This window comes from Salmo salar, chromosome ssa14 (genome assembly GCF_905237065.1).
Source record: "Salmo salar chromosome ssa14, Ssal_v3.1, whole genome shotgun sequence".
Classification (NCBI taxonomy): domain Eukaryota; kingdom Metazoa; phylum Chordata; class Actinopteri; order Salmoniformes; family Salmonidae; genus Salmo; species Salmo salar.
This window is the reverse complement of record NC_059455.1, coordinates 83,145,141-83,172,763: the sequence shown is the minus strand read 5'-3', so window position 1 is coordinate 83,172,763 and position 27,623 is coordinate 83,145,141. Positions and strand designations below refer to the sequence as shown.

Here is a 27,623-nt window from a genome sequence, read left to right as displayed (position 1 = left end):
GTGCAGGTGAGGGGAGGGGAGTTTTTGGAGAGTGTGTGTGTGTGTGAGATGGGAGTTTTGGAGGTATAAGGAAATGGGGTGGTGTGTTTGCATGCCATGGAGGAGCTTTGTTTTACAGAGGCTCCCAGCGGGCCCCGTGGCTAGAATGGGAATAAGCCCTTCTCTCTCACACAGTATCACTTAGAGGATTCAGGTTCTGGCTCAGGTCTGCTTTGGCTGCATAAACAGCGCATGTCACCCTGCCTCTTGCAACCTTGGCACGGTCACTCACCACCGCAGCACACTGTAGCAGCAGCCCCTGGCACAGAGTCAGTCTGGAGGGTGAGAGACACGTCCTTATTGTGACCTCTCTACCTCCTCCAATGACAGCACAGCAAACTCAAACAACACTCGCTGTCATTGTCTGTATTTCCCTCCCTCCCTCCCTCCCTCCCTCCCTCCCTCCCTCCCTCCCTCCCTCCCTCCCTCCCTCCCTCCCTCCCTCCCTCCCTCCCTCCCTCCCTCACTCACTCACTCCCTCACTCACTCACTCACTCACTCACTCACTCACCCTGTCCCTCACTCACTGATTCCCTCCCTCCCCCCTCCCTCCCTCGCGGTTGCGTAGTAGAACATAATCTGTAATTGATGGAAATATACTCTGACACATCCATTTGGGAGAGCGAGGGTCTGAGGGTAGACTCAGGTAATTATGAGTCGCTCACTGGGTCAACCAAGGTCGAAAAAAAGGTCAAAAGCCCCATTAGTGCTTTCACTAATTGACTAGCCTCGCCAGTCCTGGTCGCTGAAGGTCACCCTTACTATTCCTTTCTAATGGCTGGACAGAAGTTGGACAGAAGGACAGAAGTCAGAATATGGCAGACCTGGGTTTAAATACGATTTGAAATAATTTCACATACTTTAGTTTGACTTGATTGAGCATACCTGGCTAAATGGAATCAATAGAATAGTCGCAAATGAGCAAACCCATCTGGCACTACAGGCAGGCGAAAGCAAACGCTCAAAGTATTGAAATATTTCAAATAGCATTTGAACCCAGACATGGAATGTGGGCCAGAATCCATCTCAATTAAGGAGCCGGGACCTTCCAATAGACCTCTATTCACTGTGATTTATTGCATGGCCGAACCAAATGAAAAATAAGTGTAGTGTGTGGGGACACTGGAGTAATTATATCACACTTGAAAATGTAGATATTGGCGATGGTGTTGGAAATGCAACAAGGGACACTCCATGTTTGTGGGGCGTACGTTCGGTTTTCCGATCAGCTCTCTCTCCTTTGCATAAATGGTACATCCTTGAACAGTGCTCTACAGATTGCAGATATGGTGGAAGAAGTTCACATGTTTATGGATGTTATTCAATGAGATGTCCTTGGCCTGCTCCGGTATAGTTCCTCTGTGGAATCTATGGCACACACGAAACGTCTGAGGTGCATGAAGGTGGTGAAGAGTATAAAGAAGGCAGTCTTTAGCATTTCATCAGCATTTCAGATGAGTTCACGACTGTGTGACCTGTCCTTGCTGATCTGATTATTGTGCCACTGGAATAGCTGTAATATGATGTACTATCTAACAAAGCCACTAGATGTCGATGCACACTTTGATAATTGTTTTCCCACTGAGCATTGCATTTCGACTTCTCTAATGACTACTTGATTTTCAGCACTCGAAATCCATTCAACATAACTGTATGGTTAATAAGGTCCCAAGATGAGAGACGTGTTCAACTTGAACTGTGTTTGACCTGAAACGGCCAACAATAAGACAATAACAATAAGATTCTATAGTCAGACAATGTTCTAATTGGCTTAATCAGGCCAATCCGAAAAAAGCCCTTCTGGCCTGTTTAAACACAATTTACAACTTTAATGTTGTTTAAGAAACAATTCATTATTGGAATATATTTTACAGATTATGATCTGAATCAACTTAATTGGTCCTTTATCACTGTCCATAGAACAAGCACAAATGGTTAGTCTTTGTATATAAGCCTATCACTGTCATGTCATGTGATCTCACATTGATACCATAGCTGTCAACACATTGTATGTTTAGTAGAATGTTTAATTCCAATCAATGAATTGAATGAACATTTACATTTTTTTAGGAACACATGGGTAATCGAACTTGTACAATTCAGAGGCTGCAACTAATTAAGCTTTTGATTCAGGAAAGGTTAAAATGTAAGACTATACAAGAGTCCCTCTTGTTTAGTCGCTTGAGATCTCAGAGATATCAGGGAAACGGAACCCCTCTGGTTCCGCCTGGGGGCTCCTGGGAGAGAAAGAAGTGTCAATTGGTTTCAACAGCAGAAAGAGAGAAGGAGAAAGAGAGGGAAGGAGAAAGAGAAAATGAGAAAGAAAGAAAGAGATGGAAGATGAAAGAAAAGTTCCCTGGCAGGCTACCAATAGTCACAGGTGTCTGCCGAACAATGGGCCAGTACAATGGTGGTTGGCAGCCTGGCACACTGCTGCCCAGCCAAGCCTTGTCCGGTATGAACAGGACTCCTAGAGGAAAAGACACCAAACCAATCCTTATAGGGGATTATAAGTAAAGTAAAAAATGCTGAGAGGGAAGGGAGTTGTGTGTAACTATGCATAGCTTTACCCCGACAGGCCCAGATGTTAAACAGTTAATAAATAATTTTTGGGGTAATTTGTAGCTGTCATTTGTTAATTTACCGTAAAAGGTAACAGGTGTAGCCTATACTCTTTCCCTGTTAAAATTATGTTATTATACTGTGACACACGATTCACAGTCTTGTGAGAATGATTGTGAACTTGAGTTATTTACAAAAATCATAACTGGCTTCATTGAATATCCTCAGCATTTGCATCAAATATCGACAACATTCCAGCAGTGGAGGCTGCTGAGAAGAGGACAGCTCATAATAATGTTTGGAACGGATCAAATGGAATGGCATCAAACACTTCAACACCATGTGTTTGATGTATTTGATACCATTCCACTCATTCTGCTCCAGCCATTACCACGAGCTCGTCCTCCCCAATTAAGGTGCCACCAACCTCATGTACATTCCAGTATCGCATTTATATTCTTATCAGTACCAGTCTGTGCATTGAACTTCAGCCATAACTCATTCTACAGCCTTTGATATCAGATTCAAACATAAACCCTGTTTTAAGTTATGAAACCATAAACCATGTGTTGGTAATGATCTAACATAAGCAACGTTGTCTTGACGCTGTGAAATGAGAAGGCAAATAAATGATTCACACAGAACACTTTTCCTGATAGCTGGCTGTGAATTGTATCTATTGGAATTTAATTTGTTTCATATTTTCAGTGTTTGAGTGATCCATCCTCGGTCGTCCGCAATAGCTATAGACTTGAACTGACACGTGGCCACAAGTGTTCTCATGCTACATTCATATAGTTCCTCTCCTTTTACTGAAGGCCACATTTCCAAAGTTTTTATTTGGCAAATAATCTTGAACTGGCTGACAGCTCTCTGGTTAAAGAAACCTGTTCTCATGCCATACATTTGTTGACATTGCCGTGCCCATGTAATCAATTACACAGAGTAGGCCTAACCTGTTATATACTGTTCAAATATGCCACACCGGGGCCGCCCTTTGCAATAAAGTCGGTGGAGTTGAAGTCCAGTTTATCTAGGCTACTTCAAGCTTTGAAACACAGGGATGTAGACAGTAGATGGATATTTACCAGGTAATAAAGGCTGGGTACAACAATGGTCTGTAGGACGTGAAGGAAAGGCTTCCTTTAACCAACAGTTGTGAAATACTGACCACAAAAAAGGTTTGATGAGGTTAGCTCCTCCATTCCCAAGCACATTTAAGGGGGTGTTTCACATCCTTTTACATTTATGCATATATGTGCCTTTTGTTTATTCCCACAAGTATTCAACAATTGTTTTTTTTTTGTCAATTTTAAGAAGTTGTCAAAAAATAATGTTAATGTTCAAAAGCATGCAAACTTACATAGACATATTGACAGTTCAGACAGGGGCACATAAAAATCTCATTAATAAATGCATGCTCTAACCTGTAAGCCACACCTATTTGAGTCTCAACCATGGACAGAATATATATACACATATACAGTACCAGTCAACAGCTTGGACACACCTACTCATTCTAGGGTATTTCTTTATTTTGACTATTTCTACATTGTAAAACTATGAAATAACACAAATGGAATCATATAGTAACCGAAAAAGTTCTAAACAAATCCAAATATATTTTATATTCTAAAAGTAGCCACCCTTTGCCGTTGTAATGTGTACGCTAAGAATCGTGAAGCAAGTACAGGGAGTGAATTTAATAAATAATGGAACAAAACAAGAAACACGAGTCGCATACAGACATAAAACATTGGAACAGAATCAATAACACCTGGGGAAAGAACCAAAGGGAGTGACAGATATAGGGGAAGAAATCAGCAAGGCAATGGAGTCCAGGTGAGTCTCATGAAGTGCAAATCATTAAAATCCAGACGGAAAATATTTAAATGTAAAATGTTAAATTATATATAGTTTACACCCAGAATGTCCTACATCAGATTTTCCCTGACTTGCATTTCTTTTTCACCTGTAGTAAAAAAATGTGGTCCTTCCATTTAGTTGTAAGGACTTATGTACGCAATTCAATCAGAACATTATTTAAAATCACTTTTACGTGACCATGTTAGTAAGCATTCTGTAACTGATATTTTTACTTATGTTCCATGTTAATAGTCGATGGTGACGGGTGTGCGTAATGAGTAACCTGGCGACAACGAGCGCCAGAGAGGAGGAGCAGGAGTAGAGGTGACAGCCTTGATGATAGCTTTGCACACTCTTGGCATTCTTTCAACCAGCTTCAACTGGAATGCTTTTCCAACAGTCTTGAATGAGTTCCGACATATGCTGAGCACTGCTTTTCCTTCACTCTGCGGTAACTCAGAGTGAAGGTACAACGCCGTGTACTACTCCCTTCACAGAACAGTGCAAACTGGCTCTAACCAGAATAGAAAGAGGAGTGGGAGGCCCCAGTGCACAACTGAGCAAGAGGACAAGAACATTAGAGTGTCTAGTTTGAGAAACAGACACCTCACAAGTCCTCAACTTGTCAGCTTCATTAAATAGTACCTGCAAAACACCAGTCTCAACATCAACAGTGAAGAGGCGACTCCAGGATGCTGGCCTTCTAGGCAGACTTCCTCTGTCCAGTGTCTGTTCTTTTTCCCATCTTAATCTTTTATTTTTATTGGCTAGTCTGAGATATGGCTTTTTCTTTGCAACTTTGACTAGAAGGCCAGCATCCCGGGGGTCGCCTCTTCACTGTTGACGTTGAGACTGGTGTTTTGCGGGTACTATTTCATTAAGCTGCCAGTTGAGGACTTGTGAGGTGTCTGTTTCTCAAACTAGACACTCTAATGTACTTGTCCTCTTGCTCAGTTGTATATATATATATATATATATACTATTACAGTTATGGATTAACTGGTAAAGTGTCACATAAGGCCAAACACACACACAATATATAAGATCAATTAGCTACATTGTTATTATTGTATTATTTATGGCAGAAAAAGTGTTACAAGTGGACATCACGTTTTATAAAATGATGAAATATTATTTTCCCCCGCAATGCTATGCTCATGTGTTTTAAAAAAAAATGTTTAGCTCTAACTTCCTGGTGACCAACCAACTACACTTGCTCAGTCAGCAAACCTGAATTTCTGGAATAACAAGCTGTTTTAATGTAAAACATATTTTCCAGTACGTCTACATTTAGTCTGGTATCTAATTGATTACACAGCTTGAAGAATTCAATTGAAATCGAGTGAAAACAAGAGCTGGCTACCGAAATTCCAGAACGTAGAAGTGACATCCCCAGCTAGCCAGCGCTCATCAACGTGGAGAGGACGTGCTTGTGCCTTGTGCTGACTGACAGCTGTAGTCAGAGCTGGAGGACAGATGCAAACTAGAGAAGACGCTGAGCAGTTTCTAAGAACACGGAATGTAGTGGAATGATAAGGTAAGAATTATATTAACTTGTACACTTGGCTAATCAGGTGAAATCTATCGAGCAAGGTAAGTACGCTAGCACCAATGGTCGCCCTGGACCAGAGCTGACTATTAAGGAGGTCCGTCAGCTGGCTAGCAGATAGCTTTCTCTTTTGCTACAGGACGTTTTGCTAAACGTGGCTAACGTTAGTTGATGTTTAAGTCTCTTGTTCTCGAAAATTACTGACTGGGCATCCAGCTCCAAGTGAGTAATATGCTAGCGTCAGTTTGGTGTATAACAAGCTGACGTTAGTTAGTAATCTAATCAAAGAGACTCAATCTCTCAGATCTGATAGCTAGTTAATTTAGCTAGTTAGAACTTCTGTTTTGACAGCTGAACTAGGCTAACCTAACCCATGTCCATGCAAATAACTTTTACAAATGTTATTTTGTGATAAACCGTTTGTAACAACAGGATTGATTTGTCAAATGTGCTTTCTATTCCCTGATTTCACAAGGATACTGGTGTTCATTCTAATGCTTTTAAACCCTTCCCAGTCCCAGCTATGAGCGAGTTAATTTAGCTCACTGTAAACCTCGTCTAATCTGAATTGAAGAGGATCTAGATTCTCTGCAGTTTTAACTTTCTCAGCATATTTGCATTAGTGATAAGTGATTTTGTATTGTCTATAATTGATGCATGTGAAGTTCCTTGAACGAGCTATGTAGTCTGTTGGAACAAAAGATAGTCATGCTGAAGATTGATCCTCTGCTCACTCCCTGCACTCAGACCACAACCTAAACATCTGGGAAAACAATAACTAAACCTGTCAACATACAAGAAGACATCATTTTACAGTTTGGGTCAACAGCAAGCAAAATGCATCCCGTCTATTAAAGAGAAAGTAGGCTAAAGCTGAACTACAAGCTTTCCCTGTAGGCTATAGTCTACTTGCGTCAGTGTGATGGAGGTCTGTGAAATACATGAAATACATTCCTATAACACTTATCAACCCTCTGATACAGTTTGAGACGGCCAGCCGTCGGTCTTACTATAGTGTTTAGGTCTAGTGTAATCACTGAGGAGTCGTTTGTGTCGTTGAGGGATGTTTTTCCATGCTGAATGTTTACACTGAGTAAATGCTCACATAAGCCTGATGGCACTCCTAGTTGAAGCTGGCCAGCTGTTCCTCTCGGGTGTACCAGTGACACTCTGGTGGGAGGGGGAGTTCCCCCTAGGTACAAATATAGGGTCAGCATCCCTTCCCCCAATTCTAACCATTAGGGGGGTAAATGCATAACTGACCCAAGATCAACATTGGGGGGGCAACTTTAACCTACACCATTCAGTGACACTGATAACATCATGGTAAAATACAGAATGTACTAGTACCTATTTTGTCAGAGGTTTTTCAGTGCTGAAGGTTGATTGATTTTATTTGCCGGTTGAAAAAACACACACAGTATATATATTTTAAAAACGTGACAGGGATATCACAAACAAGTCAGACTTATTTCCATTGTGGAAATAAGTTAACAGCGCGTAAACTCTCACATGTTGGCCCTCATGTTTCAGGTTGTCCAGCTGTTCATTTGCAGTGTACCAATCCAATCACTGTACCATTCAGTATACTACTATTCAGTGACACAGATACAATCACACAGTAGTGTGTAGGAATGTACTGACACCTATTTTCTAACTTACAGTTACTGTTGTCAGTGCAACTTGTTTGACTGGTCTCTGAGATTGATGTGACAGCAAAAGCGCAGCCCTGTTCCGTGTTTGTACTTACTCTAGCTCTCTGTCAATGTCAGGGCGACGTTTCTTCTCCATAGCTGTTGCAGATGAAGACATTGGCTACATTCAAATGTCCATACGAGCATAACTTTAAGAATGCATGCCAAATCCATTCTTAGTGGTGTGCTAGTAGAGAAGAAGAGGCTGATGATGATTATGTTGGAACATTATTCTAGGGCTAGGCTAGCCCAACTGGTTCTAGCCCAACTGGTTTGTGCATAGCAGCAGAATTCATTCCACCACACAAATGAATACAGGATTATGGCTGTATGAAAGTCCTTCTCCAGATGGCTATAGTCTACTGTACACATCTCGATAGCCTACTGTATACTAAACTCTATAGTCTACTGTACACAACTCTATAGCCTACTGTATACTAAACTCTATAGTCTCTATAGCCTACTGTATACTAAACTCTATAGTCTACTGTATACTAAACTCTATAGTCTACTGTACACAACTCTATATTCTCTAGCCTACTGTACACTACTCTATAGTCTCTATAGCCTACTGTATACTAAACTCTATACTCTCTATAGCCTACTGTATACTAAACTCTATAGTCTCTATAGCCTACTGTATACTAAACTCTATAGTCTCTATAGCCTACTGTACACTACTCTATAGTCTCTATAGCCTACTGTACACTACTCTATAGTCTCTATAGCCTACTGTACACTACTCTATAGTCTCTATGGCCTACGGTACACTACTCTATAGCCTACTGTACACTACTCTATATTCTCTATAGCCTACAGTACACTACTCTATATTCTCTATAGCCTACTGTACACTACTCTATAGTCTCTATAGCCTACGGTACACTACTCTATAGTCTCTATAGCCTACGGTACACTACTCTATAGTCTACGGTACACTACTCTATAGTCTCTATAGCCTTCGGTACACTACTCTATAGCCTACGGTACACTACTCTATAGTCTCTATAGCCTACGGTACACTACTCTATATTCTCTATAGCCTACGGTACACTACTCTATAGCCTACGGTACACTACTCTATAGTCTATAGCCTACGGTACACTACTCTCTAGCCTACGGTACACTACTCTCTAGCCTACGGTACACTACTCTCTAGCCTACGGTACACTACTCTCTAGCCTACGGTACACTACTCTATAGTCTCTATAGCCTACGGTACACTACTCTATAGTCTACGGTACACTACTCTATAGCCTACGGTACACTACTCTATAGTCTCTATAGCCTACGGTACACTACTCTATAGCCTACGGTACACTACTCTATAGTCTCTATAGCCTACGGTACATTACTCTATAGCCTACTGTACACTACTCTATAGTCTCTATAGCCTACGATACACTACTCTATAGTCTCTATAGCCTACTGTACACTACTCTATAGCCTACGGTACACTACTCTATAGCCTACGGTACACTACTCTATAGTCTCTATAGCCTACGGTACACTACTCTATAGCCTACGGTACACTACTCTATAGCCTACGGTACACTACTTTATAGCCTACGGTACACTACTCTATAGTCTCTATAGCCTACGGTACACTACTCTATAGTCTCTATAGCCTACTGTACACTACTCTATAGTCTCTATAGCCTACGGTACACTACTCTATAGCCTACTGTACGCTACTCTATAGTCTCTATAGCCTACTGTACACTACTCTATGGCCTACTGTACACTACTCTATATTCTCTATAGCCTACGGTACACTACTCTATAGTCTACGGTACACTACTCTATAGTCTCTATAGCCTACGGTACACTACTCTATAGTCTACGGTACACTACTCTATAGTCTCTATAGCCTACTGTACACTACTCTATAGTCTCTATAGCCTACGGTACACTACTCTATAGTCTCTATAGCCTACGGTACACTACTCTATATTCTCTATAGCCTACGGTACACTACTCTATAGTCTCTATAGCCTATGGTACACTACTCTATATTCTCTATAGCCTACTGTACACTACTATATAGTCTCTATAGCCTACGGTACACTACTCTATAGTCTCTATAGCCTACGGTACACTACTCTATAGTCTCTATAGCCTACGGTACACTACTCTATAGTCTACGGTACACTACTCTATAGTCTCTATAGCCTTCGGTACACTACTCTATAGCCTACGGTACACTACTCTATAGCCTACGGTACACTACTCTATAGTCTACGGTACACTACTCTATAGTCTCTATAGCCTTCGGTACACTACTCTATAGCCTACGGTACACTACTCTATAGCCTACGGTACACTACTCTATAGTCTCTATAGCCTACGGTACACTACTCTATAGCCTACTGTACGCTACTCTATAGTCTCTATAGCCTACTGTACACTACTCTATGGCCTACTGTACACTACTCTATATTCTCTATAGCCTACTGTACACAACTCTATAGTCTCTATAGTCTACGGTACACTACTCTATAGTCTACGGTACACTACTCTATAGTCTCTATAGCCTTCGGTACACTACTCTATAGCCTACGGTACACTACTCTCTAACCTACTGTACACTACTCTATATTCTCTATAGCCTACGGTACACTACTCTATAACCTACTGTACACTACTCTATATTCTCTATAGCCTACGGTACACTACTCTATAGTCTCTATAGCCTACGGTACACTACTCTATAGTCTCTATAGCCTACGGTACACTACTCTATAGTCTACGGTACACTACTCTATAGTCTCTATAGCCTTCGGTACACTACTCTATAGCCTACGGTACACTACTCTATAGTCTCTATAGCCTACGGTACACTACTCTATAGTCTCTATAGCCTACGGTACACTACTCTATAGTCTCTATAGCCTACGGTACACTACTCTATAGTCTCTATAGCCTACGGTACACTACTCTATAGTCTCTATAGCCTACTGTACACTACTCTATAGTCTCTATAGCCTACGGTACACTACTCTATAGTCTCTATAGCCTACGGTACACTACTCTATAGCCTACGGTACACTAAACTCTATAGCCTACGGTACACTACTCTATAGCCTACTGTACACTAAACTCTATAGCCTACGGTACACTACTCTATAGCCTACTGTACACTACTCTATAGTCTACGGTACACTACTCTATAGCCTACGGTACACTAAACTCTATAGTCTACTGTACACTAAACTCTATAGCCTACGGTACACTACTCTATAGCCTACGGTACACTACTCTATAGCCTACGGTACACTAAACTCTATAGCCTACGGTACACTAAACTCTATAGCCTACGGTACACTACTCTATAGCCTACTGTACACTAAACTCTATAGCCTACGGTACACTACTCTATAGCCTACGGTACACTACTCTATAGTCTACGGTACACTAAACTCTATAGCCTACGGTACACTAAACTCTATAGCCTACGGTATACTACTCTATAGCCTACGGTACACTAAACTCTATAGCCTACGGTACACTACTCTATAGCCTACTGTACACTACTCTATAGCCTACTGTACACTAAACTCTATAGCCTACGGTACTAAACTCTATAGCCTACTGTACACTACTCTATAGCCTACTGTACACTAAACTCTATAGCCTACAGTACACAACTCTATAGTCTCTATAGCCTACTGTACACTAAACTCTATAGCCTACTGTACACTAAACTCTATAGCCTACTGTACACTAAACTCTATAGCCTACTGTACACTACTCTATAGCCTACTGTACACTACTCTATAGTCTATGGTACACTACTCTATAGCCTACTGTACACTACTCTATAGTCTCTATAGCCTACGGTACACTACTCTATATTCTCTATAGCCTACGGTACACTACTCTATATTCTCTATAGCCTACGGTACACTACTCCATAGCCTACGGTACACTACTCTATAGCCTACTGTACACTACTCTATAGTCTACGGTACACTACTCTATAGCCTACGGTACACTAAACTCTATAGTCTACGGTACACTAAACTCTATAGTCTACGGTACACTACTCTATAGCCTACGGTACACTACTCTATAGCCTACGGTACACTACTCTATAGCCTACGGTACACTAAACTCTATAGCCTACGGTACACTACTCTATAGCCTACGGTACACTACTCTATAGCCTACGGTACACTACTCTATAGCCTACGGTACACTAAACTCTATAGCCTACGGTACACTAAACTCTATAGCCTACGGTATACTACTCTATAGCCTACGGTACACTAAACTCTATAGCCTACGGTACACTACTCTATAGCCTACGGTACACTACTCTATAGCCTACTGTACACTACTCTATAGCCTACTGTACACTAAACTCTATAGCCTACAGTACACAACTCTATAGTCTCTATAGCCTACTGTACACTAAACTCTATAGCCTACTGTACACTAAACTCTATAGCCTACTGTACACTACTCTATAGTCTACGGTACACTACTCTATAGTCTACGGTACACTACTCTATAGCCTACTGTACACTACTCTATAGTCTCTATAGCCTACGGTACACTACTCTATAGCCTACGGTACACTACTCTATAGTCTCTATAGCCTACGGTACACTACTCTATAGCCTACTGTACACTTCTCTATAGCCTACTGTACACTTCTCTATAGCCTACTGTACACTACTCTATAGTCTCTATAGCCTACGGTACACTACTCTATAGCCTACGGTACACTACTCTATAGCCTACGGTACACTACTCTATAGCCTACGGTACACTACTCTATATTCTCTATAGCCTATGGTACACTACTCTATATTCTCTATAGCCTACTGTACACTACTATATAGTCTCTATAGCCTACGGTACACTACTCTATAGTCTCTATAGCCTACGGTACACTACTCTATAGTCTCTATAGCCTACGGTACACTACTCTATAGTCTACGGTACACTACTCTATAGACTACGGTACACTACTCTATAGTCTCTATAGCCTACGGTACACTACTCTATAGCCTACTGTACGCTACTCTATAGTCTCTATAGCCTACTGTACACTACTCTATGGCCTACTGTACACTACTCTATATTCTCTATAGCCTACTGTACACAACTCTATAGTCTCTATAGTCTACGGTACACTACTCTATAGTCTACGGTACACTACTCTATAGTCTCTATAGCCTTCGGTACACTACTCTATAGCCTACGGTACACTACTCTCTAACCTACTGTACACTACTCTATATTCTCTATAGCCTACGGTACACTACTCTATAACCTACTGTACACTACTCTATATTCTCTATAGCCTACGGTACACTACTCTATAGTCTCTATAGCCTACGGTACACTACTCTATAGTCTCTATAGCCTACTGTACACTACTCTATAGTCTCTATAGCCTACTGTACACTACTCTATATTCTCTATAGCCTACAGTACACTACTCTATATTCTCTATAGCCTACGGTACACTACTCTATAGTCTCTATAGCCTACGGTACACTACTCTATAGTCTACGGTACACTACTCTATAGTCTCTATAGCCTACGGTACACTACTCTATAGTCTCTATAGCCTACTGTACACTACTCTATAGTCTCTATAGCCTACGGTACACTACTCTATAGTCTCTATAGCCTACGGTACACTACTCTATAGCCTACGGTACACTAAACTCTATAGCCTACGGTACACTACTCTATAGCCTACTGTACACTAAACTCTATAGCCTACGGTACACTACTCTATAGCCTACTGTACACTACTCTATAGTCTACGGTACACTACTCTATAGCCTACGGTACACTAAACTCTATAGTCTACGGTACACTACTCTATAGCCTACGGTACACTACTCTATAGCCTACGGTACACTACTCTATAGCCTACGGTACACTAAACTCTATAGCCTACGGTACACTAAACTCTATAGCCTACGGTACACTAAACTCTATAGCCTACGGTACACTACTCTATAGCCTACTGTACACTAAACTCTATAGCCTACGGTACACTACTCTATAGCCTACGGTACACTAAACTCTATAGCCTACGGTACACTAAACTCTATAGCCTACGGTATACTACTCTATAGCCTACGGTACACTAAACTCTATAGCCTACTGTACACTACTCTATAGCCTACTGTACACTAAACTCTATAGCCTACGGTACTAAACTCTATAGCCTACTGTACACTACTCTATAGCCTACTGTACACTAAACTCTATAGCCTACAGTACACAACTCTATAGTCTCTATAGCCTACTGTACACTAAACTCTATAGTCTACTGTACACTAAACTCTATAGCCTACTGTACACTAAACTCTATAGCCTACTGTACACTACTCTATAGCCTACTGTACACTACTCTATAGTCTACGGTACACTACTCTATAGCCTACTGTACACTACTCTATAGTCTCTATAGCCTACGGTACACTACTCTATATTCTCTATAGCCTACGGTACACTACTCTATATTCTCTACAGCCTACGGTACACTACTCCATAGCCTACGGTACACTACTCTATAGCCTACTGTACACTACTCTATAGTCTACGGTACACTACTCTATAGCCTACGGTACACTAAACTCTATAGTCTACGGTACACTAAACTCTATAGCCTACGGTACACTACTCTATAGCCTACGGTACACTACTCTATAGCCTACGGTACACTACTCTATAGCCTACGGTACACTAAACTCTATAGCCTACGGTACACTAAACTCTATAGCCTACGGTACACTAAACTCTATAGCCTACGGTACACTACTCTATAGCCTACGGTACACTACTCTATAGCCTACGGTACACTAAACTCTATAGCCTACGGTACACTAAACTCTATAGCCTACGGTATACTACTCTATAGCCTACGGTACACTAAACTCTATAGCCTACGGTACACTACTCTATAGCCTACGGTACACTACTCTATAGCCTACTGTACACTACTCTATAGCCTACTGTACACTAAACTCTATAGCCTACAGTACACAACTCTATAGTCTCTATAGCCTACTGTACACTAAACTCTATAGCCTACTGTACACTACTCTATAGTCTACGGTACACTACTCTATAGTCTACGGTACACTACTCTATAGCCTACTGTACACTACTCTATAGTCTCTATAGCCTACGGTACACTACTCTATAGCCTACGGTACACTACTCTATAGTCTCTATAGCCTACGGTACACTACTCTATAGCCTACTGTACACTTCTCTATAGCCTACTGTACACTTCTCTATAGCCTACTGTACACTACTCTATAGTCTCTATAGCCTACGGTACACTACTCTATAGCCTACTGTACACTACTCTATAGCCTACTGTACACTACTCTATAGCCTACTGTACACTTCTCTATAGCCTACTGTACACTACTCTATAGTCTCTATAGCCTACTGTACACTACTCTATAGTCTACTGTACACTACTCTATAGCCTACTGTACACTACTCTACAGCCTACTGTACACTACTCTACAGCCTACTGTACACTACTCTATAGCCTACTGTATGCTAAACTCTATAGTCCCTATAGCCTACTGTACACTACTCTATAGCCTACTGTACACTACTCTATAGCCTACTGTATGCTAAACTCTATAGTCCCTATAGCCTACTGTACACTCAACTCTATAGTCCCTATACTCTTAACAGCAGCAAACCATCCATCTGCGCTGTGGTCAGTCAGACCTTCATAAGATTAAACACTGCTAGGGCTGTCCAGACTCCCTTTTTAAAATCCCCTCTGACAGAAGATGCTACATCAGGTGGTATCTAGATTGGTGTTAGTGTAGCAATGGGGCAGTGTAGCCAGCCAGCGATGGCGGACCCAAAGCCTCCTGGAGCTGGTGGCGTAGTCCTACTTGTTTTGGATTCTGCAGAACTCCCACAGACTTACTCCAAAGAGGAGGCAGAGATTCTCCCTAAGCCTTGTGTTAGGCTGCTGGTCCGAATCCCTCCCTCCCCAGCCCCACCAAGGGCTATCAGATTCAGTGGGAGGAATTTGATGGACTTCTAATATAAAGGAGGTTTTGTTTAGTGCCGTTCTCTATTTTGTAACCCCAGGCCTCGGAGTCCCTTGGCCAGTGACCAGAGCTTTGAGTGTGAAAGAGGCATGGGCCTGGTAATGCCTCGAAGAACTGAAATGGAGACTCGTGCTTAGTGACTCAACAATGCTTCAGCGCACATCAAGCAAATACTCTCCTCAGTTTGTGAAACACCTGACTCTGACAATGTTTTAAGGGTGTATTGGCTTAGGCCTATCATATAAAAATCTATTTATGGGGTAACATCCTTGTCATCCTCTCAGAATTTCCCTGTCAAGATCAAAGATTGAATATTTTCCAGAGTTAAATTTACGACGTTATAGTAAAGCAGTCCAGTCTTGATAATGGAAAAAATCTCAATGATACAGTAGGAAGCTGGAGTGTGTGTGACTGGAACACATCACATGTAGGCTATTTTCAGAGTGGAAAGGCACAGAGTGGATGAAAGCATGTCGAAGTTACTGTCTAAAACCTCAGTCAGTCACTGATGCTGTACTGAGTATCCCTGCTGAAATATTCATGCTGTGATTACACTCAATGGCAGGATTGATGCTGGAGATGGGTTTAACAGTATCTGCCCTCTTTTATTTGCCTCTGGTCTGCCTGTCTTTTGAGTTGAGCTATCTGACTGTATCTAAGCCTACATGTTGTTACTACTAGAAGAACATTCAAAGAACATTAGGCCTAGACTGTTGCCTAACCCTATCACCTCAGAGAACCTTGGCTATATAGTACGCTTTGAAAAAAGGGTTCTCTGCCTGTCCCCATCGGAGAACCCATTGAAGAACCATTTTGGGTTCCATGTAGAACCCTCTGTGGAAAGGGTTCTGCAAAGGGTTATCACATCGGGACAGCCAGAGAACCCTTTTGGAACCATTTTTTCCAAAACTTTCTAGGGTGTACAATATGTGTTGCCTCCTGTATAAAATGTTGGCTTTGATTAAAGATGCAATGTACAGAAATCGCTCCACCATTTTGTGGTTGCTAAAATTCTAATCGTTTGCCTCATTTCAGTTTGTGACAAAACAGTGTAGAGAATCATTGTACCATCTAAACCGCTGTGAAATATATATTTTACATAACAAAAAATATTGTGTTTTCAGCTGTTTGAAGCTGGTGTACAAAACTGAAATGGAAAAACTGCAGAACGGGAAGCATAGAAATAGAACAGATCTACCGCTTCTTAGGCTTGATTTCAATGAGAATTACAGATACAACTCACATTTCTATGTGAATTTGGTCAGGTCGCCCAAAAAGTTACATGTTGAAGCATCTCAACACCACAGCGTAGATCACTGGTGGAATTATAGGCTGCTATCTTTGCTATTTCTATTTAATTTCAGCTCCCATTTAGCCCTGAATTTGTCATTCTTGATATTGGATGATGATTGTCATCAGTTTAGTCAATTTGGGCGACATCATTAGCAGTGTTTTCTCATTTAGCAGTAAACAGACGTCTCTGTCGAGCATTAGCGCTGCCGCTGAGTGGAATGAAATTAGCATAAAATCATTAGCCTTTAAGCGTTTTGTGCTTAATCAAATCTTGTTGTCATGTGGAATGCTCTGAGTGAGAATTTGAATGAATCAACATATTTTTAATCAACAGATAGGCCTATCCCCAACCTCCACTGTCATAATGATTTCTATCACAGTTATGCATAACTTGTTATAGTCAGTATTATTCAACTGTTGTAATGGAAATATTTAAGATGATAATTTAGAGTAATCAACACAGTGTTGGACTTTCTGTAATACAGACTTTCCAGTGTTCTATTTGTAACACAAGGTGCAGGTTGATAGTCGCCAGACTTGTTCTGGATTATTGTCATCTGTTGATGGTGGTTGACGCCAGACTGGAGGTACATGGACCGAGGACACACAGATTATTCACTGTTCTATTGATGACATTCTATGAACACTGATTCTGTAGCAGCTGACAAAGTCACTGCCTTTTAGTTTTGTCTTCCTACAAGCCTCTCAGGCTGGTGTTTACACAGCATTTGGTGTGGTCTTAATAGGATGTAAAGGTCCAGTCTCCAAGAGGCCAGTTAGACGTTTTCTCTGCTTCTGCACTGGAGGTGTCTCCCTGTTGCAACTTGTAATAAACCGGATGGATTTTTTTAGTAACTACGACTGCTCTCCTTTTTGTTCACCTGGTAGTTCCTATTACAGCCTGTTTTTATGTGGTGTAGGTCTAATGGTTCACTGTCATGGTTCAAGGCAGTCATGGATCCACTTATAACTCAGCACATGGTGTCTAATACTTTCATCATAGACCAAAGTGGACCTAAACCTTTTCTCAGCCCTCCTTGCTGTTTGTTGTGTTTTCCACAGAGCTGTGTGGCCTGGGCACTCTTGAGTGGCAGCTGGTGAGACTCCACGTTGCTAGGGGAGATGAGGGTGCGTTGGTCCCGGAAGCTGGGCTTCCTAGCAAAGACCTTCTTCCTGCTGTGGGTGCTATGGCTGGGCTACATTCTCCTAGCCCGCTCCACCGCCTCCTCTACAGGGGCCGATGGAGGGGAGGACAGAGGAGACCGCAACCTGCTGGTCAGGCACTTCTCCCCCGTGGAGGAGCAGGGAGGCGAGCAGCTGGCCAGGCCCGTGTACGTGAAGGCGCCAGCGGATGCCAACGCGCACGGGGAGTGGGGCAAGGCCACCAGGCTGAACCTCAGCCCGGAGGAGAGGAAGCAGGAAGAGGACAGCGTGGAGAGATACGCTATTAATATCTTTGTCAGTGATAAGATCTCCCTGCACCGACACATCCAGGACAGCAGAATGAAAGAGTGAGTAGCCAAATGATCTTCGTCTCCACACAGGGCACAGAGAGCCCCGCCCCTCCCGGCAGTACAATCAGGCGGCAGGTAGCCTAGCGGTTAAGAGCGTTGGGCCAATAACCGAACGGGCGCTACTTTCAGTCCCGAGCCGATTTAGGTGACAAATCTGTTGTGTCCTTGATCAAAGCAATTAACCCTAACTTTTGATAAGAGTTTCTGCTAAATGACTAAAATGTCATATAAATGTCATCCGTTTAGACCAGTAACCATCTGTTATTGTACTGATTGCAGAAACATACATTTGGCATACTGTCAGCTTCCAATAAACACTGAATCTGTCTGGGCTCACTGTCAGCTTCCAATAAACACTGAATCTGTCTGGGCTCACTGTCAGCTTCCAATAAACACTGAATCTGTCTGGGCTCATGGTCAGCTTCCAATAAACACTGAATCTGTCTGGGCTCATGGTCAGCTTCCAATAAACACTGAATCTGTCTGGGCGCACTGTCAGCTTCCAATAAACACTGAATCTGTCTGGGCGCACTGTCAGCTTCCAATAAACACTGAATCTGTCTGGGCTTGCAGACAGCTTCCAATAAACACTGAATCTGTCTGGGCTTGCAGACAGCTTGGCGTGAGGCCAGGATCCTTTTTTAAGGCATATGAGCTGCCTGTGTCCATTACTTTACAGAGAGTAGCCTCCTTCCCTGACTGGCTTTTCTTTCTTTCTTTCGTCTCTACGTGAGAACTGCTCAGTCATGTGGGACATCGGTGTGATTTCTTTCCCTTCACATTTCTGCCTCTTGCTGTTTCCACAGCTCCCGATAGGAATGACACCAAATGCTCCTCTCCTGCGCTGACCAAAGCAACTCTCCAATGAGCCACTGATTGTGTGGTCAGTCTTGCAGTCAGTTTATAACCTGATCCTCCGAACAACAACTCTCTCTTTCATTTGAGTACAGATGCAGAGCTAAGACGTTTGACTACCGCCGTCTGCCGACCACGTCAGTGATCATAGCGTTCTACAACGAGGCCTGGTCCACCCTGCTCAGAACCATCCACAGTGTTCTGGAGAGCACTCCCGCTGTCCTCCTGAGGGAGATCATTCTCATAGACGACCTCAGTGACCGAGGTGAGACAGAGCATGAAACTGGCTTTGCCTGATTAACAAATGTTTTTGGGGAGAGAAAGGGAAGGCATAAGGGGGTAGTGAGAGGGAGAGAGAGGTTAGCTGGTTCTGAGGCTCAGTTCACTAACCCAAACCAACCCCATAGAACCCTAGGACAGCACTCAGAAAATCTGGCCCAAACAAATCAGCACAAAGCAAAAATAATAAATATATCACCTATTGGAAAGACACCACAAAAAAGTTAACTTCAATGCTATTTGTCTCTAAACAGACAGTCTGCCACCATGTACTATCTGACAGAACATGGAGAAACACTGACTAGGTACAGACCAGTGAGCACAGTCTGGCTATAGAGACTGGTTGTCACAGACAAACCTGGCTGCCCAGAGAGGACAGGCTGTCCTGTCACTCTGCTTCAGGGGAGAGGTAGAGACAGCTGCATTTCCTATTACACTGTGACTCAGACTTAAGAGAATCTTTCCACCCCAAAATTATCATTCAGTACAAATAATTTGAAACTATAACTGAATAATTATTTTTTTATATTTATTGGAATAAAAGACAATGTTTTGGTAGGTAGGGTGGGAGGGTAGGTAGGGAGAGGGTGGGAGGGTAGGTAGGGAGAGAGGGTGGGAGGGTAGGTAGGTAGGGAGAGAGGGTGGGGGGTATGTAGGGAGAGAGGGTATGTAGGGTGAGAGGGTGGAAGGGTAGATAGGGAGAGAGGGTGGGTAAGAGAGAGGGTGGGTAGAGAGAGAGGGTGGGTAGAGAGAGAGGGTGGGTAGAGAGAGAGAGGAGAGGGAGAGAGAGAGAGAGAGAGAGAGAGAGAGAGAGAGAGAGAGAGAGAGAGAGAGAGAGAGAGAGAGAGAGAGAGAGAGAGAGAGAGAGAGAGAGAGAGAGAGAGAGAGAGAGAGAGAGAGAGAGAGAGAGAGAGAGAGAGAGAGAGAGAGAGAGAGAGAGAGAGAGAGAGAGAGAGAGAGAGAGAGAGAGAGAGAGAGAGAGAGAGAGAGAGAGAGAGAGAGAGAGAGAGAGAGAGAGAGAGAGAGAGAGAGAGGCATTGACTATCTATCTCTGTGTGAAACCCAGTCTATCTGAAGTCTCAACTGGAGCAGTACATCAGTAACTGGGAGCGTGTCCGCCTCATCCGCACCAACAAGAGGGAGGGGCTGGTCAGGGCGAGGCTCATCGGCGCCACCTACGCCACGGGTGACGTACTGACCTTCCTGGACTGTCACTGCGAGTGTGTCCCCGGGTGGATCGAGCCGCTGCTGGAGAGGTGTGTGTCACGTAGCCACCATATTGACAATGTGATTACAGATAGTTTCATGTGTATCTTCTCCCTCCAGGATTGGTGAGAATGAGAGCACCATCGTGTGTCCGGTGATCGACACCATCGACTGGAACTCGTTTGAGTTCTACATGCAGACAGATGAGCCCATGATCGGAGGCTTCGACTGGAGGCTGACCTTCCAGTGGCACGCTATCCCTGAGGTCGAACGCAAGAAACGCAAGTCCCACATCGAACCTATCAGGTCGGTACTGTCTGGTCATCAGTTTGTTTACAAAATGAGATCTCTGGCTGTGTCCAAAATGGCATGCTTTTCCCTATATAGTGCACTACTTCTGACCAGGACCCTAATGCTCTGACTAAAAGGTATAATCCTAACTGAAATACTCTCCGGCCTTGTTTGAAATGTTTTGAAATGCATCTTTCCTTCTCTCCTCCAATCCTTGAGTTAATCAGTTATCTAGTTTGATTGGTGATGCAACTAGACCAAAACATTGCTTTTACTTTAGCTGCCCTCTTGGCCAGGTGACAGGTCATTTTAAAAGTCTTCAAGTCTCTCTGACTGTTGGTGGTGCTCAACTCCATGTTCCACTGTTCTCTCTATCTCTCTCTCTCAGGTCTCCTACCATGGCTGGTGGACTGTTTGCAGTGAGCAAGGCGTACTTTGAGCACCTGGGCACATATGACATGGGCATGGATGTGTGGGGAGGAGAGAACCTAGAACTGTCCTTTAGGGTGAGTACTGGACACTGCCACTGACACTATGGCATCAACATCTCAGTGGCTGAACACTGTCTTTTAATATGGCATCAACTTCTCAGTGGCTGGACACTGTCTATTTAATATGGCATCAACTTCTCAGTGGCTGGACACTGTCTATTTAATATGGCATCAACATCTCAGTGGCTGGACACTGTCTATTTAATATGGTATCAACTTCTCAGTGCCTGCGGCGTTTGCTGTTCATCTAAACTCAGCAAGAAAAGAAACATCTCTTTTTCAGGACCCTGTCTTTCAAAGATAATTTGTTAAAATCCAAATAACTTCACAGATCTTCATTGTAAAGGGTTTAAACACTGTTTCCCATGCTTGTTCAGTGAACCGTAAACAATTAATGAACATGCACCTGTGGAACGGTCGGTAAGACACTAACAGCTTACAGACTGTAGGCAATTAAGGTCACAGTTATGAAAACTTAGGACACTAAAGAGGCCTTTCTACTGACTCTGAAAATCACAAAAAGAAATATGTCCAGGGTCCCTGCTCATCTGCGTGAACGTGCCTTAGGCATGCTGCAAGGAGGCATGAGGACTGCAGATGTGGCCAGGGCAATAAATTGCAATGTCCGTACTGTGAGACGCCTAAGACGGCGCTACAGGGAGACAGGAAGGACAGCTGATCGTCCTCGCAATGGCAGACCACGTGTAACAACACCTGCACAGGATCGGTACATCCAAACATCACACCAGCGGGACAGGTACAGAATGGCAACATCAACTGCCCGAGTTACACCAGGAACGCACAATCCCTCCATCAGTGCTCAGACTGTCCGCAATAGGCTGAGAGAGGCTGGACTGAGGGCTTGTAAGGCCTGTTGTAAGGCAGGTCCTCACCAGACATCACCGGCAACAACGTCGCCTATGGGCACAAACCCAAAGTAGCTGGACCAGACAGGACTGGCAAAAAGTGCTCTTCGCTGACGAGTCGCGGTTTTGTCTCAGCAGGAGGGATGGTCAGATTTGCATTTATTGTCAAAGGAATGAGCGTTACACCGAGGCCTGTACTCTGGAGCGGGATCGATTTGGAGGTGGAGGGTCCGTCATGGTCTGGAACGGTGTGTCACAGCATCATCGGCCTGAGCTTGTTGTCATTGCAGGTAATGTTAATGCTGTGCGTTACAGGGAAGACATCCTCCTCCCTCATGTGGTACCCTTCCTGCAGGCTCATCCTGACATGACCCTCCAGCATGACAATGCCACCAGCCATACTGCTCGTTTTGTTCGCGATTTCCTGCAAGACAGGAATGTCAGTGTTCTGCCATGGCCAGCGAAGAACCCGGATCTCAATCCCATTGCGCACGTCTGGGACCTGTTGGATCGGAAATGTCCGGGAAATTGCAGGTGCCTTGGTGGAAGAGTGGGGTAACATCTCACAGCAAGAACTGACAAATCTGGTGTAGTCCATGAGGAGGAGATGCACTGCAGTACTTAATGCAGCTGGTGGCCACACCAGATACTGACTGTTACTTTTGATTTTCACCCCCCCTTTGTTCAGGGAGACATTATTCAATTTCTGTTAGTCACATGTCTGTGGAACTTGTTCAGTTTATGTTTCAGTTGTTGAGTATTGTTATGTTCATACAAATATTTACACATGTTAAGTTTGCTGAAAATAAACACAGTTGACAGTGAGAGGACGTTTATTTATTTGCGGAGTTTATTACCTCAGGTCCTTGGTAAAAAAATTGAAAGGACACTTACTTGCATTCTGATCTAGGCTCGCAAAAAGGTTTACTAAAAGTCTATCGGCCTCCCGAGTGGCGCAGCGGTCTTAAGGCACTGCGTCGCAATGCTGAGGTGCCACTACAGCCTGAGGTTCGATCCCAGGTGCACAATTAACCCAGTGCCGTCCGTGTAGGGGAGGGTTTGGCCGGAGGGCGTTCCTTGGCTTAATCGCGCTCTAGTGACTCCTTGTGGCAGGGGCGGGTGAACCGGGCGCCTGCAAACTGACTGGTCGTCAGTCTAACGGTTTCCTCCGACACATTGATACGGCTGACTTCCGGGTTAGTGAGCAGTGTGTTAAGAAGCAACGTGGCTTGGCGGGTCATGTTTTGGAGGACGCATGTCTCGACCTTCGCCTCTCCCGATCCCGTTGCAGAAATGAGACAAGGTCATAACTACCAGTTGGGGAGAAAAAACTATAACATGGTGCATAAAAAGGTTTAAACGTTTTATTTGAGGAAAATGGAAATAGGCTGATATTCTTTGTTAAACTAAAGGTGGATGGGGTATCACCTCCAGTGATCTTTTATGTATGTCGAAATAAAATGCCTCTGCGAATCCCCATTCATAATTGATGTCTTGTGAATTGGTTTACAACAGTTTTTTGGGACTACAAAGAAATAAATATTGCACGGGAATTAAATGTTTTGATGAGAATGAATAGGGTTCTACGAGGTGTAGCTAAGTATCCATTACACTGAGAGAATCTGTCTGGCAATTAGGGCATAACTCAAGGAAGTCGTTAAATGTAGTTAGCAAATCGTGAGGTAGCCTAGCTACGTGTCATTTCCCTCAAGCTGTTTTCTTGGCCGTAGTGGGAAAACAAGCAATTTATAATACTATAAATAAAATGTTCTGCTGGAAATAGATACAATTAAAAATGTTCCCCAAAAAACAGTTTTTTGATTCTGTCATTTGATTAATAGCTGAGAGAGGACAGAGAAGAAGAGCGGTCGTGTTTCTGATTATTCATAGACAATATCCATCGTGGTTTCTGCCCACATTATCACGCCACTTACATCCCAATTTGGATCCTTTTCCATAGTCTGGAGAACATTGAGGCACTAATTTGACTTGTGTGGAAAGGAAAACCTCTCCACAAATCTTATGGGAAAGTTTGAGTCCCATGCATCTTGTCTGGATTTTTGCCAGAACGATTAGGTGAAGGGATACTCTACAATGATATATAATAATATCATATGTCATTTACTATGTTTTATTCATCGGTTCATCTGCTCCACAGGTGTGGCAGTGTGGAGGTTCTCTGGAGATCCACCCCTGCTCCCACGTGGGCCACGTCTTCCCAAAGAAAGCCCCCTACGCCAGGCCCAAGTTCCTCCAGAACACGGTCCGTGCTGCGGAGGTGTGGATGGACACCTATAAACAGCACTTCTACAACAGAAACCCACCGGCCAGAAGGGTAAAGTACTGTAGTACACTTTACAATAAAATGCTATCTTAACTTATTGTAAAGTGATTAAGTAACTTATTGTAATGTAATAAAGCAATAAACAAACTTGTTGTATTGTAATAAAGCGACAAAGTAACTTATTGTAAAGTGATAAAGGTAAAGTAACTTATTGTAAAGTACATAATTCCAGCAGGTGTTAAGTAGGGCATGCTCTAGTTAAAGCTGTGATGGTTAGGGTATACCAAGGAAGGAACACCTTAGACTTGGCTATATATTGTAATGGGTTAACTTGGTTGGAGGTGTTGCTTCACCTGTCTAGGTGTCAGCAGTGTTGATGAGGTGCTGTCTGGGTGTGAGACGAATCATCTGTGTGTGTGTGTGTGTGTGTGTGTGTGTGTGTGTGTGTGTGTGTGTGCGTATCCCTCTTTCTTTTTTTTGTGTTGGCTGACATCAAGGTTTCTTGGTTTCACCACTCTGAAATGAATTACATTATTAATGCCAGGGATCTTTGATAAAACATTACCTTACCAAAGGCAGATGGAGACTGGGTGCCAGAGAGAACTGGCAGGTTTGAATTCACTTGGGCGTCATTTACATATAGGCCCTTATCAAGGTGTTTTGTTTGAAGAGAAATGTGGACACAGTGGTTTTGGTTTAAACCACCAAAGTAGTTTTTGTCCAAACAAATTGAAGAACCAAGGAACCAATCGGAAGCAAATGGGCCGAAACAGGGAGGGAGTACGACCTACCTGAATCTGTCCAATAACAAATGCATGTTTTATTGTTTCTGTTGCAAAATGTTTTGCTACGGTGTACCCTAATGAATACACCCCTGGTTGATCAGGGACCACATAATCCAACTTTAGTGTCACACAATCTGACGTGTGTTTGAATTCCCTCCCTTTGGTTTGTTCAAGGTGGGGAGTCCCACTACTCCCATTAGTACAACAGGTATCACTCGCCACCTTGGCAAACGTTACCTCCTTAAACAATCTCAACAACGCCCTCTCACACCTGTTGTGTCTTTGGGGCACCATTAAACTGAAGACATGTTTATCAATTAACTCCCTGTAATTATTATCACGCGATTAAACTGATTAATCGTTTAATTGTAATTAACTAGGAGATCGGGGCACCAAGGAAAATATTCAGATTTCAAAATTATAACTTTCCTATATTATAACATTATATATTATATTCTATTATAGTATAGGCCGATTATCTTCTGGTTTAAATGGTGTATTTTACCTCGCGTCCAGTCTCAGTCCAAACGTCGTAAATTGTTGTATCAGCACGAATCCAGCCTTTACTAAAGTCATCCATACATCAATTGTCTTAAAATCATTTATTTACTAAACTAAGTAATTCACAGAAAGCATACAAACAGTAATTATCGTCACAAAGAATTGGTAGAGTAATGTGGGCTAAACAGGCATGGCGGCCTGTTAAACAAAGGGTCATAAAGGGCAGCTGAGGAGGCACACAGAGTTCATTAATATTAACAACTGATATGCTAATCCTTTGCACATGAACGCTCACTCATTCGGGAACAATTGCAATCAATATATATTTACGCTCAGTGTGTCGTCGGGATCCTTGTTGGAGAGTCGTTCTGTTGGAGAGAGCTCTCTCTCTCTCTCTCGGTTAGAATGGATCTTTCAAAGCGACATTCATTAATGTCGTTATAGAATGGATGTTTCGTTGGTCTTCGCGTTCAATTATATAATTTACTTAGCTGCAGACTAATAATTAATATCAAAGACTTGTTCTTATTCTGTCGGTCTCGATAGTCTAAAAGTTTAACCACGTGGTATAGGTAACTTTCAGTAGAGGAATTGGGTGGTCAAACCTTGGCTCTCTCTTCTGAGGTAAGCTGGTCTAAAGAAATAACTTCTAGGTGGGGGTTTTATACGTGAACATAGAACAGGCTTGTCACATGACGCCTTGTCCTGTCCATGTCCCTGGGGGGGCTTGCCGATGACTGAGTTAAGCTTGGTACAGAAATACAATTCTATCACATTAACATCAGTACATAGCATCTCAACGTATTCCAAATAGCTTTATCCTTATTAATACATTTTATACAGCCATTTGGATGCAAGTCCCATAGCTATTATATAAACAGTTTTATGGTAATATGGCTATATTGTCTCTTCTGAGTATCACAAAATTGTACCAAGCGGACCAGTTTGTAGCTGGATTCTTCACCAATCTTTTATACCTTCTCCAGAACATAAATGTCGTTCGGTTCCCCAATTCTGTGAGTTGGAAGAATTTCCTGTGTCTCTCTATGGGCCATGTGGCAGGAGATTCTCCTCTAGAATTTTACCACCCCTTCACACAGGGCCTGGGTGGGGGGAGGTAGGTTGGGGGATGGTGCAAGGGGGTGGGGGTCAACTGTCCTCCCTGTACTCAGAGGGCAACGTCATGACACACCTGTCATATGGGAAATCCTTTTCTTCAGAACACAACAGCAATTCCCCAACCAGGATTCAAACATGTTCAAGATAACGGCCCAGGATGTAGCTACACACACTACATAGCCAAAAGTATGTGGACACCCCTTTCAGCCACACCCGTTGCTGACAGGTGTGTAACATCGAGCACACAGCCATGCAATCTCCATAGACAAACATTAGCAGTAGAATGGCCCGTACTGAAGAGCACAGTGACTTTCAACATGACACTGTCATTGGATGCCATCTTTCCAACAAGTCAGTTCTTCACATTTCTGC

General features: G+C 42.9%; 1 protein-coding gene across 2 annotated transcripts in view; it reads left to right on the top strand.

The window, feature by feature from the left end:
* The first annotated feature begins 4,156 nt into the window (after nt 1-4,156).
* LOC106570445 (polypeptide N-acetylgalactosaminyltransferase 4) overlaps nt 4,157-27,623 on the top strand; it is a 30,956-nt gene continuing 7,489 nt past the window's right edge. The window contains exons 1-9 of one of the 2 annotated variants that reach the window (XM_014142787.2): nt 4,157-4,443; nt 4,720-4,791; nt 5,786-6,004; nt 18,123-18,571; nt 19,525-19,694; nt 20,775-20,964; nt 21,035-21,220; nt 21,594-21,711; nt 24,721-24,897. In XM_014142787.2, coding sequence (XP_013998262.1) covers nt 18,183-18,571; nt 19,525-19,694; nt 20,775-20,964; nt 21,035-21,220; nt 21,594-21,711; nt 24,721-24,897 — 1,230 coding nt within the window. In that variant the 5' untranslated portion in view covers nt 4,157-4,443; nt 4,720-4,791; nt 5,786-6,004; nt 18,123-18,182. Of the gene's footprint in view, nt 4,444-4,719; nt 4,792-5,645; nt 6,005-18,122; nt 18,572-19,524; nt 19,695-20,774; nt 20,965-21,034; nt 21,221-21,593; nt 21,712-24,720; nt 24,898-27,623 lie in introns of those variants that run through there. The other variant, XM_045694886.1, reaches the window with a different exon arrangement.